The 20,610-nt window shown below is 45.5% G+C and overlaps 2 protein-coding genes across 3 annotated transcripts in view; both read left to right on the forward strand.

The window, feature by feature from the left end:
• LOC139457065 (uncharacterized) lies at positions 1 to 4,483 on the forward strand. Its single transcript, XM_071238507.1, has 2 exons — positions 1 to 16; positions 2,067 to 4,483. Exons 1-2 carry the CDS (start codon positions 1 to 3, stop codon positions 4,481 to 4,483), a joined length of 2,433 nt encoding a protein of 810 aa, XP_071094608.1.
• Positions 1,112 to 20,610, forward strand: part of LOC139458194 (rho guanine nucleotide exchange factor 11-like) — a 27,002-nt gene continuing 7,503 nt past the window's right edge. For both annotated transcript variants that reach the window (XM_071239528.1, XM_071239529.1), the window contains exons 1-14: positions 1,112 to 1,494; positions 8,929 to 9,038; positions 11,650 to 11,834; positions 12,269 to 12,406; positions 13,645 to 13,724; positions 14,141 to 14,260; positions 14,748 to 14,865; positions 15,677 to 15,855; positions 16,873 to 17,101; positions 17,776 to 17,863; positions 18,784 to 18,885; positions 19,098 to 19,225; positions 20,081 to 20,154; positions 20,320 to 20,461. In XM_071239528.1, the coding sequence (XP_071095629.1) occupies positions 8,971 to 9,038; positions 11,650 to 11,834; positions 12,269 to 12,406; positions 13,645 to 13,724; positions 14,141 to 14,260; positions 14,748 to 14,865; positions 15,677 to 15,855; positions 16,873 to 17,101; positions 17,776 to 17,863; positions 18,784 to 18,885; positions 19,098 to 19,225; positions 20,081 to 20,154; positions 20,320 to 20,461 (1,651 nt within the window). In that variant the 5' untranslated portion in view covers positions 1,112 to 1,494; positions 8,929 to 8,970. The remainder of the gene's footprint in view (positions 1,495 to 8,928; positions 9,039 to 11,649; positions 11,835 to 12,268; positions 12,407 to 13,644; positions 13,725 to 14,140; positions 14,261 to 14,747; positions 14,866 to 15,676; positions 15,856 to 16,872; positions 17,102 to 17,775; positions 17,864 to 18,783; positions 18,886 to 19,097; positions 19,226 to 20,080; positions 20,155 to 20,319; positions 20,462 to 20,610) is intronic.

The following is a 20,610-nucleotide window of genomic DNA, read 5'->3' on the forward strand; positions in this document are numbered from 1 at the left end:
ATGGCTATGTTCGGAGGTATTGCGATGACGTTTAGACCTTTCCCTTACCATATAAATCTAACTATATAATAAATAATAAATCATATCATAAAGTATTGACTGAAAATAACATAAGTAGTCCCGAAATGTTTGAAGGTTTTCTAACATCTTCAACGCAATGAAGTCTGAGTGGTCAGTTGTAGTAGCGAGCACAGAGGAGTAACACAAGTCATGGTTTGATTCAAGTCATTGTTTGTCTGCTAAGTAAAATTGTATGCACATCAGTACATGCAGATGCATGTATTACACACGTGCGCTCTCAGTTTCTCCAAGGTACGTGCAACGTCCGGGTCCTAGACCTGAAACATATTGTGAATCATGTTCCCAATGAAAGTCAGGTATGACGCGGAGGTAGAGATTTGTTGTGTGTAATAATGAGTGAGTGAGTTTGGTTTAACGCCGCTTTTAACAGTATTCCAGTTATATCGCGGCGTGTCAGCTTAATGTGGGAGGAAAGCCCGAAGTGATGCAGGTCTCAGACGTTTACCACTTCGGTGAAACCCACGAGTACGGGTATGGTGCTGACAAACCTAGAAACATAACGGGGCGAACCGGGATTCGAACCCACATTCATAGGTTTCTGGCGTACCCAAGGGACGCAACTCTGCACAGCGAATCGCGGGTCCCTAGACGAATGGGCCACCCGTGCCCCCGTGTGTAATCATGAAATAAAGGCTATCTGTATTGTTAAATTTACATAAATAATTAAATTTAGAACATGACATTGTTGTTGGACTGATCTGTTTCAAATCTGGACTGGCTATTCTTCTGAGTCCAACCCCACGTACATAATGGAGATAAGGTTTCGTGACTTTCTATCTATTTCCTGTAAACCAGGACATTTGGGAAGGAAGTAACAGATTGGGGTAAACATAAATAAACTGTTGAGTGATAGAGGGGATATCAATAGAATTTCAAAACATTTGTCTGGGAATATAGATGAAAGGCGTGTCCCGAGTGTACAGGACTATCTAAAGCCACTGAATGATGTGGAGATGTAACAGGAAAACAAGATCCTGTTATCACCGACACACACACACACACTGCAACACTACGTCCGGCCACGGTGACAACCACAACACCACCGTCAATGTATGTTAATAGGACAATGCAGCAGATCAACACATACTGGTTCACTCTGCGTTTCTATATAGAGGTGTCAACACGGCGATGATTTATAGGTAGACACTTTATGTGTTAAATAGGCCTATACGGCATGTGACTATCGCTACCCGCCCTACCCATTCACAGCGTCACGCTGGGAGTTTCTGAGTCGCGCATGTTAAATTCCCTTGACAGCCTACAGGATCCCAGTGTTCGGCTATACGCAGCTATTACGTCACGGATCAAGCCACTCTGACAGGGCACACATGTCGGCGTGACATCGGGTATGCGGGATATTCATGCATAGCCACCGTGTTGATTCGAGAGACATATCCATACTACAATGTAACAGTAAGTACGAATGTAACCATGAGTACACCCTAGATAGGCATATTATATTGACATTATTCGCCATGTTAGTTTTGCTGTGCTTTTCAGCTTCAAGTGATTCGGAAGATTCGTACTGATCAGTTATGGAGTTGTAACTGGGGTAAAGTGGTGATTATGTGATTTGATCGTTGACCTTTAAGGAAGGCTGGGATATGACCTCAATGGCAGCAGGCTATAACTGTTGATATGATTGTTCAGCTATGGGACGCCTGCTGGAGGCCGCCCCTGTCCTCGCTGACTTGATAATGGGCTAAACTCGGGGAAGTCGGTGGGTTCCCCTGGCGCTCGTCCTAGTTGCGCCGTGTTAGGATTCCGGGGTAGACTAGGTTCCTAGTACCCCATGCCTGTGGTAAAAGCCAGCTAAACTGGCTCTGATTGCGTGTCATCATCGCCCATTGCGGGGATCGCTGCTCATGATTTCAGTCACTGGTTTGTCTGGTACAGACCCACCTGTTGAGATGCCGCCGAGATTCAGTTGGAATATTGCTGCCTGCAACCTTAAACGTTTACTCACTCACAGCGTTATGTGTTAGGACCCACCACCCCACATAACTCCCGTTCCACCGACCACCCCGAACAACCGCCACTCCACCCACCCCAATACAACACCACTGCACCCGACCCACACAACTGCCACTCCACTCACCCCCACACAACTGCCACTCCACTCATCCCTACACAACTGCCACTCCACCCACCCCCACACAACCGCCACTCCACTCATCCCCACACAACTGCCACTCCACTCATCCCCACACAACCGCCACTCCACTCATCCCCACACAACTGCCACTCCACTCACCCCCACACAACTGGTACTCAACTCACCCCCACACAACCGCCACTCCACTCACCCCCACACAACTGCCACTCCACTCACCCCCACACAACTGCCACTCCACTCATCCCCACACAACTGCCACTCCACTCACCCCCACACAACTGGTACTCAACTCACCCCCACACAACCGCCACTCCACTCACCCCCACACAACTGCCACTCCACTCACCCCCACACAACTGCCACTCCACTCACCCCCACACAACTGCCACTCCACTCACCCCCACACAACTGCCACTCCACTCGCCCCCACACAACTGCCACTCCACTCATCCCTACACAACTGCCACTCCACTCATCCCTACACAACCGCCACTCCACTCACCCCCACACAACTGCCACTCCACTCGCCCCCACACAACTGCCACTCCACTCATCCCTACACAACTGCCACTCCACTCACCCCCACACAACTGCCACTCCACTCACCCCCACACAACTGCCACTCCACTCACCCCCACACAACTGCCACTCCACTCATCCCCACACAACTGCCACTCCACTCACTCCCACACAACTGCCACTCCACTCACCCCCACACAACTGCCACTCCACTCACCCCCACACAACTGCCACTCCACTCGCCCCCACACAACTGCCACTCCACTCATCCCTACACAACTGCCACTCCACTCATCCCCACACAACTGCCACTCCACTCATCCCTACACAACTGCCACTCCACTCACCCCCACACAACTGCCACTCCACTCACCCCCACACAACTGCCACTCCACTCATCCCTACACAACTGCCACTCCACTCACCCCCACACAACTGCCACTCCACTCATCCCTACACAACTGCCACTCCACTCACCCCCACACAACTGCCACTCCACTCACCCCCACACAACTGCCACTCCACTCATCCCTACACAACTGCCACTCCACTCGCCCCCACACAACTGCCACTCCACTCATCCCTACACAACTGCCACTCCACTCACCCCCACACAACAGCCACTCCACTCACCCCCACCCAACTGCCACTCCACTCATCCCTACACAACTGCCACTCCACTCATCCCTACACAACCGCCACTCCACTCATCCCTACACAACTGCCACTCCACTCATCCCTACACAACTGCCACTCCACTCACCCCCACACAACTGCCACTCCACTCATCCCTACACAACTGCCACTCCACTCATCCCTACACAACCGCCACTCCACTCATCCCTACACAACTGCCACTCCACTCATCCCTACACAACTGCCACTCCACTCACCCCCACACAACTGCCACTCCACTCACCCCCACACAACTGCCACTCCACTCATCCCTACACAACTGCCACTCCACTCATCCCTACACAACTGCCACTCCACTCACCCCCACACAACTGCCACTCCACTCGCCCCCACACAACTGCCACTCCACTCATCCCTACACAACTGCCACTCCACTCATCCCTACACAACCGCCATTCCACTCGCCCCCACCCAACTGCCACTCCACTCACCCCCACACAACCGCCACTCCACTCGCCCCCACACAACCGCCACTCCACTCACCCCCACACAACCGCCGCTCCACTCACCCCCACACAACCGCCGCTCCACTCACCCCCACACAACCGCCGCTCCACTCACCCCCACACAACCGCTGCTCCACCCACCCCGACACAACCGCCCCTTCACTCATCCCCACACAACCGCCGCTCCACCCACCCCGACACAACCGCCACTCCACTCACCCCTACACAACCGCCACTCCACTCACCCCCACACAACCGCCGCTCCACCCACCCCGACACAACCGCCACTCCACTCACCCCCACACAACCGCCTCTCCACCCACCCCGACACAACCGCCACTCCACCAACAACCCACCTAAACAACCGCCTCTCCACTTACCCCCACACAACCACCACCCCATCCACCCCCACACAACCGCCACTCCACCCAGCCCCACAAAACCACCACTCCATCTACCCATACACAACCACCACTCCATCCACCCCTATACACAACCGCCACTCTATCCACCCTATACACAACCGCCACTCTATCCACCCTATACACAACTGCCTCTCCATCCACCCCTATACACAACCGCTACTCCACCCGCCACTCTACCGCTCCTACTTTATCCGGGATAATTCATGTCCACATGTGTCAGCCCCTCGTGTCATGTCCGCGTTTTGTTCACGACCTACATACATTATTTACACCGAGCCGCGGACACAGTTCAAACAAAACACGTGTGTCAGGTAAAGTAGTGCAAACAACGCATTATTCCACTGATACACGAGGTGGCTTCTATATTTAGCAATAAGTTATTAATCTTACAACAGGAATGAGCGAATAAGTCTTTTAAAGCCTCAGTCAGTGGCATGACAAACCAATGGTTGATGGCGCGAGTGTTGATTGTTAGCACGTGGTCGGGGTACGATGACACGCAATGAGCTAGGTAACAGACCACCGACTCCTTATTTCGGTTCATGGGAGCTCGCGAATTCCGAGGAAAAGATATTAATCCAGTTCCACACAGTGTCAGTACATCTATGGGTACAGGGGAGTTCCCCATTCGTGACCAACTCGTGTTATTCCGGGACAAGCCGAATAGCGACTCGTGCCCCTCTCATGGCCATTTTTTGCGACCGGGTTCCGTCTTAGCGCAAACGGGCATACCTAAAACAATTGTCAACTCGTTGCGTAATGGTTCACATATCTTTCCCCATATATTATATATATTTTAGATACAATTTAAAGCACATCGGGACATGCGGAATTATACAGTATGATTGACCACGTTTAACTGTGTCTTGGGTATATTTTTAGATGTAAGACACATGTTAAATCAAAAATTGTTTCAGAGGGATTCTTTGACGTAGAACTTGAAATCATACGCGCATTCTGATTGGTTTGTCGTATTTTCGCACATAACATTCATCGATAGGGGGACGAGTCTTCTTGCAGGTTACGGAAAGGGGCGAGTGGTGACGAATGGGGAGTTTCCACGTGAACACATCAATTGATCCTACTCCACACAGTGTCCGTATATCTATGGGGATGCAGGGGAGCTCTCACCAAAACACATAAATTAATCCTACTCCACACAGTGTCAGTACATCTATGGGGATGCAGGGGAGTTCCCACCAGAACACATCAATCAATCCTGCTCCACACAGTGTCAGTACATCTATGGGTACAGGGAAGTTCCTACGAGAACACATCAACTGATCCTACTCCACACAGTGTCCGTACATCTATGGGTACAGGGGAGTTCCCACCAGAACACATCAATTAATCCTGCTCCACACAGTGTCAGTACATCTATGGGTATGCAGGGGAGCTCTCATCAGAACACATCAATTAATCCTGCTCCACACAGTGTCAGTACATCTATGGGTGTGCAGGGGAGCCCTCATCAGAACACAACAATTAATCCTGCTCCACACAGTGTCAGTACATCTATGGGGATGCAGGGGAGCTCTCACCAGAACTCATCAATTAATCCTACTCCACACAGTGTCAGTACATCTATGGATGTGCAGGGGAGCCCTCATCAGAACACATCAATTAATCCTGCTCCACACAGTGTCGGTACATCTATGGGTGTGCAGGGGAGCTCTCACCAGAACACACCAATTAATCCTGCTCCACACAGTGTCAGTACATCTATGGGTACAGGGGAGCTCTCACCAAAACACATCAATTAATCCTGCTCCACACAGTGTCAGTACATCTATGGGTACAGGGGAGCTCTCACCAGAACACATCAATCAATCCTGCTCCACACAGTGTCAGAACATCTATGGGTGCAGGGGAGCTCTCACGAGAACACATCAATTAATCCTGCTCCACACAGTGTCAGAACATCTATGGGTACAGGGGAGCTCTCACGAGAACACATCAATTAATCCTACTCCACACAGTGTCAGTGCATCTATGGATGTGCAGGGGAGCTCTCACCAGAACACATCAATTAATCCTGCTCCACACAGTGTCGGTACATCTATGGGTATGCAGGGGAGCTCTCACCAGAACACATCAATTAATCCTACTCCACACAGTGTCAGTACATCTATGGGTACAGGGGAGCTCCCACGAGAACACATCAATTAAACCTACTCCACACAGTGTCAGTACATCTATGATGATGCAGGGGAGCTCTCACCAGAACACATCAATTAATCCTGCTCCACACAGTGTCGGTACATCTATGTCCTGGACGACGTGACTCAACCCAACCGCCTACATGCTGCAACCGCCTACATGCTGCAACGCACTGAACACTCAGTGATATTAATCATAAAACATGTACACACGGAAGTAACACGTTCCCCGATCAAGAGAGGTGAAGAATACGCGGGATCATACATATCATACCGGAGCTCGTGAAATAGTGTGTGTTTTTTAAATACGTTTATTCTGAAATCTTTTCAGGTGAAATTACTGTTTCTCTATTTTTATATAGTCATTTCTGTCAGGTTTGATTATAACCTAGAATGAAAACTTGCTTGAGAGATAGGTAATGGAGACACCAGCTTATTCTTTAATATGACGGAGACTATACTTTCCAGAACTTCATGTCTGCTATGTGTACAATCACTATTGTCAGTGAGTGAGTGAGTATGGATTTACGCCGTTTTAAGCTATATTCCAGCAATATCACGTCGGGGGACACCAGAAAATGGGGTTCACACATTGCACCCATGTGGGGAATCGAACCCGGATCTTCGGCGTGACGAGCCAACGCTTTAACCACTAGGCTGCTCCACCGCCCCCAACTATCACAGAGAATATTGATTATACTGTACATTAATGGGAGATCTCTAGCGTGGATCGATACTACTCTTGAATGTGTGTGCCCCCGATGACGTGGCTTGATGTTCATGCTATCAACCACCGGTTTACCTGATCCCAACTCGCATTGAACTACAGGTCGTTGTGACACCCAATCATGCCACTGGACCACATCAAGCGCACGTCACCCGTGGTGCCACTCCGTATTACATAACTACGACAGATCGATTATTTTGATGACGACAATGACTATGGCGACTTGTCATCTCACATCGGGACAATGTCCCTTAACTATTTCTAATATCGCTTCCTATACACTGTAAATGTCAGATGGTTTCAAGTGAATCATTAAACACGTGTTGTTTTCATCACCCCAACAATGCCGTATATATTAATTATGGGTGTGCTTAAACGCATCTCGTCAAGCAGTGGGGATTTGGGCCAAACTGTTAAACCTGTACAAAATATGTGCAAAGCTTTATAGACACAGCCATGTCTAGAAGATCACTCGGATCTCAGGTTACCTACGAGTATCTTATGACTACACGCGATGAAGACAAGTCGTCCATATCATATACTGGGCATTTCTTCTCCCAGCTTTAAAGTTCTTTTCTGCTTGCCTTAACCTTGTTCTTTTTGAGAGGGCATGTGTGTCCCAGTCGTCGTATTCAAGAAATTCGTTATGCAGAGTTGCATCCCTTAGCGGTGCGAGAATCCGCTGATCGTGCGTTCTAATTCCTGATGCGTTCTGAGTTTGACGCTTGGTTTGTCAGCACCATACCCGTACTCGCAGGTTTCCACACCGTGGTGTATATGTGTACGACCTGCGATTAGGCAAACCCAACTGAAAAACTCTTTAAAGCGGCTAAAACAAATTCACTCTCGAGTACATTATCATGTCCGAACCTTGAGCCTGTCTACTTGAGTGAGTTAATACCCAAGTATTGAGGGCAGGGGACTCGTACACAATACCATGTGGGGAATGGAACACTTTCAATCACGAGGCGTCCACAACACCCTATGATTGTCTGTTATTATAATTGTCTGTTTCTATAATGGACTGTTTCTCTTTTGTCTGTTTCTATAACGAACTGTTACTATAAATGTCTGTTACTATAATGGACGGTTACTATAATTGTCTGTTACCATAGTGGACGGTTACGATAATTGTCTGTTACTATAATTGTATGTTACTATAGTGGACTGTTACCGCGATTCGCTGTGCAGAGTTGCGTCCCTTGGGCACGCCAGAACCTATGATTGTGGGTTCGAATCCCGGTTCGCCCCGATTATGTTTCTAGGTTTGTCAGCACCATACCCGTGCTCGTGGGCTTCACCGAAGTGGTAAACGTCTGAGACCTGCATCACTTCGGGCTTTCCTCCCACATTAAGCTGACACGCCGTAATATAACTGGAATACTGTTAAAAGCGGCGTTAAACCCAACTCACTCACTCACTACTGTAATTGTCTGTAAGTATAACTCTCTGTTACAATAATTGACGGTTACTATAACTGTCTGTTACTGTAATTGACTGTTAGTGTAAGTGTATGTTAGTAATACTATAATTCTCTTACTACAACTGTCTGTTTCTATGTTACGATTTGTACGATGCTAAGCAGAACATGGTGCATTAACCACCACCAGACGTCACGTATCCACGTGTCTATTCCTCACTGACGAGAGGAACGACATTTGGAAAACGAAAAAGACACTGCTATGCTTATCGGGAATTATTTCACAACTATTGTTATGGATGTTATTTTACTTACGCTTGCAGCATGCTCTTTTTCCAGGAGATTTGCCGGACAAGGTGACCAGCCTCTTGTGACCGTGTGATGGATGACCAGGGAAAGAAGTCTCACAGGCCGTCACTCAGCTTCACCCCGTCTAGTTTCATCTCTCGGTAAGTCTCCCAGACCTTCTCTCAGCTTCACCCCGTCTAGTTTCATCTCTCGGTAAGTCTCACAGACTGTCTCTCAGCTTCACCTCATCCAGTTGTGACGGTAAGTCTCACAGACTGTCTCTCAGCTTCACCTCATCCAGTTGTGACGGTAAGTCTCACAGACTGTCTCTCAGCTTTACCTCGTCCAGTTGTGATGGTAAATCTCACAGACTGTCTCTCAGCTTTACCTCGTCCAGTTGTGATGGTAAATCTCACAGACTGTCTCTCAGCTTTACCTCGTCCAGTTGTGATTGTAAGTCTCACAGACTGTCTCTCAGCTTTACCTCGTCCAGTTGTGATGGTAAGTCTCACAGACTGTCTCTCAGCTTTACCTCGTCCAGTTGTGATGGTAAGTCTCACAGACTGTCTCTCAACTTTACCTCGTCCGGTTGTGATGGTAAGTCTCACAGACTGTCTCTCAGCTTTACCTCGTCCAGTTGTGACGACAAGTATCACAGACCTTCTCTCAGCTTTACCTCATCCAGTTGTGACGGTAAGTCTCACAGACCTTCTCTCAGCTTTACCTCGTCCAGTTGTGACGGCAAGTATCACAGACCTTCTCTCAGCTTTACCTCGTCCAGTTGTGACGGCAAGTATCACAGACCTTCTCTCAGCTTTACCTCGTCCAGTTGTGATGGTAAGTATCACAGACTGCCTCTCAGCTTCACCTCGTCCGGTTGTGACGGTAAGTCTCACAGGCCTTCTCTCAGCTTTATCTCGTCCGGTTGTAACGGTAAGTCTCACAGGCCTTCTCTCAGCTTTACCTCGTCCGGTTGTGACGGTAAATATCACAGACTGTCTCTCAGCTTCACCTCGTCCGGTTGTGACGGTAAGTCTCACAGACTGTCTCTCAGCTTTACCTCGTCGGGTTGTGATGGTAAGTCTCACAGACTGTCTCTCAGCTTTACCTCGTCCGGTTGTGGCGGTAAGTATCACAGACTGTCTCTCAGCTTTACCTCGTCCGGTTGTGACGGTAAGTATCACAGACTGTCTCTCAGCTTTACCTCGTCCGGTTGTGACGGTAAGTCTCACAGGCCTTCTCTCAGCTTTACCTCGTCCGGTTGTGACGGTAAGTCTCACAGGCTTTCTCTCAGCTTTACCTCGTCGGGTTGTGACGGTAAGTATCACAGACCTTCTCTCAGCTTTACCTCGTCCGGTTGTGACGGTAAGTCTCACAGGCCTTCTCTCAGCTTTACCTCGTCCGGTTGTGACGGTAAGTCTCACAGGCCTTCTCTCAGCTTTACCTCGTCGGGTTGTGACGGTAAGTATCACAGACCTTCTCTCAGCTTTACCTCGTCCGGTTGTGACGGTAAGTCTCACAGGCCTTCTCTCAGCTTAACCTGGTCCAGGTCCATCTCTCGGTAAGTCTCACAGACCGTCTCTCAGCTTTACCTCGTCCGGTTGTGATGGTAAATCTCACAGACCTTCTCTCAGCTTCCCCTCGTCCAGTTGTGATGGTAAGTATCACAGGCTGTCTCTCAGCTTCACCTGGTCCAGGTCCATCTCTCGGTAAGTCCATCCGACCTTTGTTGAATATAACCGATACTGAAAACAAAGATAGAAGGCTATTATAGCAATGTGAATATGTTGCCTGTAGGTTTGAATACAACGGGAAGGAAGACCCTGTTAAACAAACAAGGAATACAAAGTGAATGGGTTTTCTTTTTAAAAATCAATGTCCACCTGTCACTAATGTCCGACAGAAAAGATTTCGTTGTAAATGGATAAATGTCCGTCAACATTATTCCCCCCGCTATACCGCGGCCTATATAACGAGGACGACTGAGCAACAACCTTGTTTTTTCTCATGGTCGTCAGCGGAGAGTGACACATAATTAGATACATTAAAGCCACACGTATTCTCATTACTCGGCTCCCAAAACAAGAATGGTATAGTGGGGACCTTATCTACCCTGGAAGCAACTGCATGACTGAACAGATGGTTGGTTGGTTTGTTGTTTAACGCCGCACTCAGCAATATTCCAGCTATATGACGGCGGTATGTAAATAATCGAGTCTGCACCAGACAATCCAGTGATTGATATCATGAGCATCGATCCACGCAATTGGGATCGATGACATGTATCAACCAAGTCAGCGAGCCTGACCACCCGATCCCGTTAGTCGCTTTTACGACAAGCATAGACACCTTTTACGGCAAGCATGGGTTGCTGTAGACCTATTCTACCCTGGATCTTTACGGGTCTATATATATCTGTAACTGTATTGGTAAACAATAGCTGTCGAGATTTATGCTGTAGTCTTTCTTTCTGATAATAATTAAAAACAAGTACGAACCTATCCCTTTCTGACTGTGTAGGGGAAACAAACGTGTACATTTCAGGGACATCATCCTCATCATTGATAACAAAAAACATGGTATTGTCTGAAAATAAAATGTTAATTAGGCCCTCTCAGACGATGCTAATATAAGCTGTATTATATCACAATATTAGCTATGACTGAACAGAATGTGTGTGTATTTTGCAATAAGCCACCAAATACTGAATGTAGCTTTGCAAAATGAGGAGGGCGAAAATAAAGATGATAATTATGTGATGCAATATTGAAGGTTGAAACTACGTAACAACACAGAGCCCCCACCCAGCCCCGTGGAGACTGAGCACTATGCACTGCTGTCATCAGACCCGGAGCTGGATGTGGAGCCAGGTCTTCCTGTACTGAAGGATCTACTGGGAGCCAGAGCTGCCAAGGCTCTGAAACAACAGGAGCGGAATCGCCAGGAAACACTGACTGGTAAGACCCTAGGACGACTAATAAACATGTCTAAATGCATAATTTTAAACGAGGGGGAGAATACATAGCTTCCTTATGAATATAAAAGGGCGCAAATAGACCTGATCAAAATGACGATTACAGGCCGCCTGGGCATAGCTGGAATAGTGATGACTGTGGCGTACATTCAGTCTTTCATCTATGTTATTGTGCTGGGAACATCACGAAATGTGGTTCCTATGGACATGGAAACAATTCTCTTCAAAATCAGACACACACACACACGAACTATCAATGTTCATGTCCACCTGTTCAGACCCGACATTCGGCTTCTTTGTCGGGTTTCTTCAAAGTTCCTTATATAATAGTTTTTGATCAGATTAAGGGTTCGAAGTACGCTCTACAGATTCATATTTTCATTTTTATGTAAACGATTTGATGGCTACATATTACAGAGCTGCTGCACACGGAGAGACTACACGTGCGGGTACTAAAGGTACTGGACGAGATGTTCCGCAAGCCCATGTTGTCTGAATATCAACAGGTGGCACAACGCTTGTTTCCGGAGCTGGATCAGATGTTGTGTTTACACAGTGAGTTCGACAAACTACCAGCTTAGGTCCTATTTTCACACATCAGCTGCCACGATAGCGTGCGTTCCTACATAACAGAACCATGTCTCACCCTGGCCCGATAACATGAGGTGAGGTGAGGTGAAATTGGGTTTAACGTTGCTTCCAAGATTATTGCACTTATATAGCGACGTGCATGCACGTGTGTGTGTGTGTGTTTGTGGCTGCTTGGACTAGTCCGGACTGATGCCCATTTATAGTGCTAGTCCACTGAGATACCATGCCGCAGTTTAACATGAATACCCCACTCAGACACAGTATACTGACTCCGAGCCGACCAGTCCTTGCTTTAACCCCTTAATGCCGAGCGCAAGACAGGGTAACACCGAGTACCATCGTTTAACGTCTATTGGTATGAAGCGGCCGGGGATGAAACCCCGGACCTTCCGCTCTCCGGGCGGACGCTCTACCACTAGACCACGGAGGCGGTCCCCCATAACATGAAGCGTTCGTGGTGCTAACACTGCAGCATGACTCTGTTGCACTTATATACAGTGGTAGAGCAAAGATCACTTTGTACAGAACGTCATAGGCTCCATTCTTTGGAGTGGTCTTGGCACTTAGAAGATCGCAGCTCTGATATTTGTTGCTTCCAAAAGTCGTGGTCCTAGGATTGCTTTGAGCAATTTAATTTATTTAGTTTGTCCGTTGATTTTTTGGTTTGTTTGATTTTGGGTTTTTTAACGCCGCACTCAGCAATATTCCAGCTATATGATGGCAGTCTGTAAATAACTGCGTCTGGACCAGACAATGCTGTGATTAACATCACGAGCATCGATCCACCCAAATGGGATACGATGACATGCATCAACCTTGTTAGCGAGCCTGACCACCCATCCCGTTTGTCGCCTCTTACGACAAGCATAGTCACTTCTTACGGAACGCATGGCTTGTTGAAGACATATTCAAACCCGGATCTGCACGTTGAACTTATTTAGTAAGTCAACTGGCTCTAGAAAAAACCTGGTTATAGACAGTAGAAGTAGTCTATAGGCAGTAGACTACTCACCCAGTCAATATTAAGGTCAAACCAGTAGTGTTGGTCAGTGGGCCCAAGAAGGCCAACTTCTATGCTGAATCAGTCAAGCCAAGCTCTTTACAATGATGTATCCGAAAAATTGCTGACAACACACAAACTAATGGACCCTATGTTAATCAAGGATATACATGTTTTAACCCATGTCATTTGATGTCACCAGGGGAGTTCAACAAACAGCTGCACGCGCGCCGAGATGAGTCCCCCGTTATACAGCACGTTGCTGACGTGTTGCTGTCCTTGGTAAGCTCTAATTGGTAGAAACCGTATAAGAAACTAGCTTATTCACGTCCTTTTTTGCAAGTGAAGTATGTCCTTTAAATTCCTCTTTATGTGTATTTAAACCGGTCCCTTCAATGCCAAGTGTATTCTCTACCACCTTTTTGTCACCATGATCAAGACTTTAATGAATGTTGAATGTTGAATTAGCAATAAATGGACCACACACTGATGACGTCACAGAGAGCGCGGGTGTCCCTTCACCGTGCCGGGATACATTAATCCAAGGTCCACTCTGATTGTGAGCCTGCAGGACAGTGCTCGTGACTTTCTCCAAAGTTGTAAATATCCACAGACGTTTAGCAAACACCCTATAATGAAACTGATATAATGTTCAAAATGGTGTCAAAGCCAACTTTCACATCTTGTTTCTGCTACAGTTTGACGGCGACAAGGGGAGGCTGTATAGAGAAGCATGTGCGAAGTTTTGCCGCAAGCAGTCTCAATCGCTTTGGAATGTGAAGAAATGTAAAGACCCACATCTTACACAACTTATCAGTGTATGTATAGAGCTGTACTGACACCTCCTTACACAACTTGTTAGTGTAGGTATAGAGCTGTACTGAAACCTCCTTACACAACTTGTCAGTGTAGGTATAGAGCTGTACTGACACCTCCTTACACAACTTATCAGTGTAGGTATAGAGCTGTACTGACACCTCCTTACCCAACTTGTCAGTGTACGTGTATAGATGTACAGACAATCCCTTACACAACTTGTCAGTGTAGGTATAGAGTTATTTGAAATTTCAGAAGGAATACATGATGATTCTTGGACTTGTTAGAAATGTGCTTCAGGGTTGTTGTGCATATATCGACTGTTGTATGTCCTTGTTTTGAATGCCAAGTGTTTTAACTGCACATATTGAGATAATAATAATAATTTTCTGTCATGATACGATCTGCCGTTTAATTTGAATAAGTTTTCTTTCATCGCCAGTTGAGCTTCTGTATATTTACGTTTGTGACCTTTTTTCCGTGTTTCAGAAAGCAGAGAGTAGTCCCATATGCCGACACATGAAACTGAAAGACATGATGTCAGCCGAGATGCAGCGCTTGGCAAAATACCCATTGTTTATAGAGGACATCGTGAAGTATACTGATGGTATGGGCTAAATAACGTGATCCCTATGTCTGTAGAGGACATCATGAAGTATACTGATGGTATTGGCTGAATAACGTAGTCCCTGTGTCTGTAGAGGACATTGTGTTAGTATACTGATGGTATGGGCTGAATAACGTAGTCCCTATGTCTGTAGAGGACATCATGAAGTATACTGATGGTATTGGCTAAATAACGTGATCCCTATGTCTGTAGAGGACATCCTGAAGTATACTGATGGTATGGGCTAAATAACGTATTCCCTATGTCTATAAAGGACATTGTGAAGTATACTGATGGTATGGGCTGAATAATGTATTCCCTATGTCTGTAGAGGACATTGTGTTAGTATACTGAGGGTATGGGCTGAATAACGTAGTCCCTATGTCTGTAGAGGACATCGTGAAGTATACTGATGGTATTGACTGAATAATGTATTCCATATGTCTGTAAAGGACATCGTGAAGTATACTGATGGTATTGGCTAAATAACGTATTCCATATGTCTGTAAAGGACATCGTGAAGTATACTGATGGTATGGGCTTTATTGCGTATACTGATTGTAGAGCCCTTTGAATAAATTGCAAAATTTGATTCTCTGTTTAATATTGCCACCCTGACTGCATGTTTTCCTTCATGGGTGAAGCTCTTTTGACGTTAAAGTCACTTCTACAAAAACTTCATTGGTCACATCGTGCTCTCAATGGTGGTTTTATTCGCTCCTTGGAGCGAAGAATGCGGGTGCACGCACTTTGTTATATCTGCTGCAAATTAATATTAATTCTCATGGTACCTGACTGTTTTCTTATGCAGATTCCGAAGAACTCCGTCAGCTCGACCAAGCCCTACAGGAAAGCAAAAACATTTTGACATTTGTGAAACATACTGTGGCGGAATATGAAAACCACTACAGGTTTTCAGCTATACTGGACATGCTGGACAAGTCATCAATAGATAACTCACCAAGAAGCTATCTGTATGCAGAAGTCAGGGTAGGTGCAGCCCACCAAGAAGCTCTCTGTATACGGACGTCAGGGAAGGTAGTGTGCGACCAGTTCACAGAGGTGTGGGTTGGAAGAGTGTGTCCTGTATCTATATGTTTACAGAGTTGCGGGTATGTAGTGTGTGGCCAGTATCTATCTGTTTACAGAGGCGAGGGAAGGTAGAATTTGGCCACTACCTATCTGTTTACAGAGGTGAGGGTAGGTAGAGTGTATCTTGTATCTATCTGTTTACAGAGGTGAGGGTAGGTAGAGTGTTTCTTGTATCTATCTGTTTACAGAGGTAAGGGTAGGTAGAGTGTTTCTTGCATCTATCTGTTTAGAGAGGTGAGGGTAGGTAGAGTGTTTCTTGTATCTATCTGTTTACAGAGGTAAGGGTAGGTAGAGTGTTTCTTGTATCTATCTGTTTAGAGAGGTGAGGGTAGGTAGAGTGTTTCTTGTATCTATCTGTTTACAGAGGTAAGGGTAGGTAGAGTGTTTCTTGTATCTATCTGTTTACAGAGGTTAGGGTAGGTAAAGTCTGTCCAGTAGCAATCGGTATACTGTTAGGGTATAAATATAATTCAGATCTGGCTTTACTAAAGAAAGAAATACATTCTGGAAATGTGTCACGTTATTGAGTTTAGAAACTTCATCGTGCCTTTCCCGATCAATCCCATATCAGTAGGTAAGCTGCATTTGGGATATTCCGCTGATGTGTCTGTATGTCCTAGATCTATACGTATATGTCACAAATGCAGAGAGGAGCATTTCAGCCTTCTTTTCTGCTCCCAACACACCTGCTAATATACGTATTAATTCTCCATTCAGTTTAACCAAGCATACCCTTAACTTAACATGTTTTTTATACAATTCTGCAAGCACTAGTACATGTGTTCTTCTCTGACATCTAGGAATGCTTTCACTGTGTACAGGGAATTGCTTGTTATTAATCATCTGAACTCTACGCTCAGATACTCAAATTTCTCCACATTGTAAAAACATGCTTCTCACGTGTTCATGTTTCAGGATTTGGATGTGAAGCGCAACACATTGGTGTATGACGGAATTTTGTCGATGAAGTTGCGGTCACATCGGACTATGGACGTGCATGTGGTGCTGCTGGAACACATCATGGTGCTGCTACAGAAGCAGGATGATAAACTGGTCTTGTGCAACTTTAACGATAAAGAAACATACAAAACCCACAGCCCCCTTCTTCAGCTTCAGAAGCTCATAGCCAGAGAAGATGCAGCAGGTGCGTTAGGTTTGAGGGGTGGTGTTTGCTAGGGGCATGCCATAGACTTGGAAGGAGGTTAGTGTGGGGTGATCATGCAGTGTTGTGTGGCTATGACTGTAGTTGATGGATGTGAGTCTGAGGGATAGCGAATGGTGCGGATGTGTGTTGCAGGAATGAGGGTGTAGAAGCAGAGATAAAGATGAGGATGTCGGTGTAGGTACGTGTGTGGTGGTGATTGTGCTGGTGTTTCTGATAGTATTGATGATTTGGAAAAGGAATGTAGTTCTTTGATTGGATATGGTTGTGAGTCTGAATCAGGCTGTGTGTATAGGTTTGGATCTGGTAGTCTGTATTTGTGGTTTGTGGATTGGTTATGACTATAGATGTGACAGACGATAGTAAGTAGTCAGTCGATGTGATTAGTAAGTGGTTGGTGTCGACAATGGCTGATGGATAGTGGACGCCGGTGTTGTGTGTTTGTGTGTTAGTGTGAGTTCGGGTGTGGATTGTCGAATGTCGTCATGTACTTCATTTCGAGGTAAAGATACGTATCATTGATTAGTCATCAAATCGAAAGAACAAATAATATATTGTAATAATTGTCATGTACGGTATTCAGTTCCATGAAACTAAAAGAATAAAGAGACACAATAAGTATTGCTAGGAACTGAGTTGTTACACATTGATTTCAGATAAGAAAGCATTCATGGTGATAAATAGCCAGGCCTACAAGCCAGAGATGTACCAGTTCGTGGCCAACTCCCAGGTGGAGAGAGACAGGCGAGTACAGTGTTAGTCCACTCTCTACGTTACTCAGGAGGTGTTGAATGGCGCTAAGGTATCATTGTCATCATGTTTATTTCACTGTCGCATGAAAGTAATGTGTATGTTATCAGCAAGCAAAGAATACTCTATGTCAATACAGAATGGACACTTGGTGTTGGTAAGATTATCAATACAAAAGTTGGAAGATATCATGTTTCAGATGGGTACAATTTATGTACACTGTATTTCAAATGGGTACACTGTATTTCAGATGGATTAGGTGTCTCAATCGGTCTGTACTTCGCATTGTGTTTCAGATGGGTTTAGTTTATGTATACTGTGTTTCGGATGGGTTTAGTTATGTATACTGTGTTTCAGATAGGTCTAGTTTATGTATACTGTGTTTCAGATGGGTTTAGTTTATGTATACTGTGTTTCAGATGGGTTTAGTTTATGTATACTGTGTTTCAGATAGGTTTAGTGTATGTATACTGTGTTTCAGATGGGTTTAGTTTATGTATACTGTGTTTCAGATAGGTCTAGTTTATGTATACTGTGTTTTGGATGGGTTTAGTTTATGTATACTGTGTTTCGGATGGGTTTAGTTTATGTATACTGTGTTTCGGATGGGTTTAGTTTATGTATACTGTGTTTTGGATGGGTTTAGTTTATGTATACTGTGTTTCGGATGGGTTTAGTTATGTATACTGTGCTTCGGGTGGGTTTAGTTTATGTATACTGTGTTTCAGATGGGTTTAGTTTATGTATACTGTGTTTCAGATGGGTTTAGTTTATGTATACCGTTTTTCAGATGGGTTTAGTTTATGTATACTGTGTTTCAGATAGGTTTAGTGTATGTATACTGTGTTTCAGGTGGGATTAGTTTATGTATACTGTGTCTCAGATGGGTATGGTTTCTGTTCACTGTATTACAGATGGGTAAAGTGTCTCAATGGCTCTGTAGCTCGTTCAGCAGCAACGCCGCCCCGTGGAAAAAGAGAACCAAGTACATCACAAGAAAACTCAAGCAAATCAGAGTAATTCATGTTTCTGAAAACGCCCGATGTTTCTTATTTATGAATACATTATCTCTTGCTTTTACAACGATTGAAGACTAAAGAAATGATTATCCTACTGCCACACTGAAAAAATCTCCTAGATGGTTTCATAAATGGCTTTAAATGACACTGCACCTTTGTTTAATGTAAAAAATAAACAGTAAATACTGTTTGAGAATACCTTGTTCCAGTCCCATATCTCCAGCAGACAAACCGACGCAGACCGACTCGGACACAGCTGATTCGCTGATTCAGCCACATGAAGTACACGTATCAGGTCCTGATGCGGGGCAGGATGAGCAGGTTCTCACCCCCATGCGTAGGTGCCTCTTCACTAACACAGCTTTATTGCATGATGACCTATGTATATACCATTATGCCATTGCAATTTGAGGGGATGGGCTTGGATGGGAAGAGGTGCTACGTTTGAAGATGGACGGACTCATATTTTGTGCAGAATGTCATGTTCAGGGCCCCGTTCCTCAAAGCGATCTTAGCGCTACGAAGATCGTAAACCTATGTTAGAGTATGGGACTTACGATCACCTTAGTGCTAAGATCGCTTTGTGGAACGGGGCCCTGGTCCCATGTTTACAATGTCGATGTGTAAGCTAAGCGAGTAAGATGGCAGTCAGCCACATCTCATGGCAATATGATCAAGTATATATCAGAAAAAACAGTCACAACACTGGCCCTCACCACCCTCTCTTCTAGGCAGTTATGTACCCTGGAAATTCTCTAGGGTGTACGTGCAGCAGAATCTCTGTTGATGTACACTAGTGCTAGTGTAGAGGCCATAAAATGTCCGAGTCCCGTTATCGGATTCGAACCACGGACCTTCTGATCCGAGGTCGGACGCCTTGTCCACATGACCAAAGAGGTTAACCCCGTCAGCAAGCTGACAAGGATGTCATCTGTGGAATGACTCCACGCCCTGCTACACTAGCATGAGAATAAAAAACTGATATCTGATATCCATGCCTTAGAGTTTTACGTTATTATTAATACGTTAATTATTACATTATTAATTTTACCATCGATTCCCTACTTGGGTACAATGTGTCAAGCCCAATTGTGGTCTCCCGAACTATGATATTCGTGGATAAAAGCATTATAACCAAAAGCTATTCACTCGCTAAGTCTCTAAATGTGTGCCATGTACTTCCTGTTGACAGAGAAACTCCACAGGAATGACCACACTTTGGAGGCTTCGCTGGAAGAACGGAAGAACATATTAGCAGATATTAAGGTATGACCCTGTTAAAAGTACGCGACTCTTCTGAAGTTGTGTGAACAGGAACACAAACATATCGTTCATGTTTTTGGTTTATGTAAGATTTACTTCTCTTTCTTAGGAGAAAGGTAGAAATATTTGAAGAAAAGGTACTCAAACATCGATTCTTGTTCTCATCAGGTTGACACTGTGATGGGCGGTAACCATGACGACCACCATAGCAGCAGCCTTTTCCTGATAAAAGAAGCAGAGGAAATAAATTCTCAGCTGACGCAACTTGTGATAAATACAAAGTGTTTATCTGCTCCAGAAACATCTCAATGTATGTTGACGATACATTATTGACTTCCTGTAAACCCAGCGGGTAATCGTGGATAATTTTACAATTGATAACCTCGAATGGCATTTAAGACATCTAAGCGTAAAAGTCAGAGAAATGCCTCTGTGTGTACGAGATGTGTTGTTACACTG

This window comes from Haliotis cracherodii, unplaced genomic scaffold (assembly GCF_022045235.1).
Source record: "Haliotis cracherodii isolate W230 unplaced genomic scaffold, xgHalCrac1.p SCAF_12, whole genome shotgun sequence".
Taxonomy (NCBI): Eukaryota; Metazoa; Mollusca; class Gastropoda; order Lepetellida; family Haliotidae; genus Haliotis; species Haliotis cracherodii.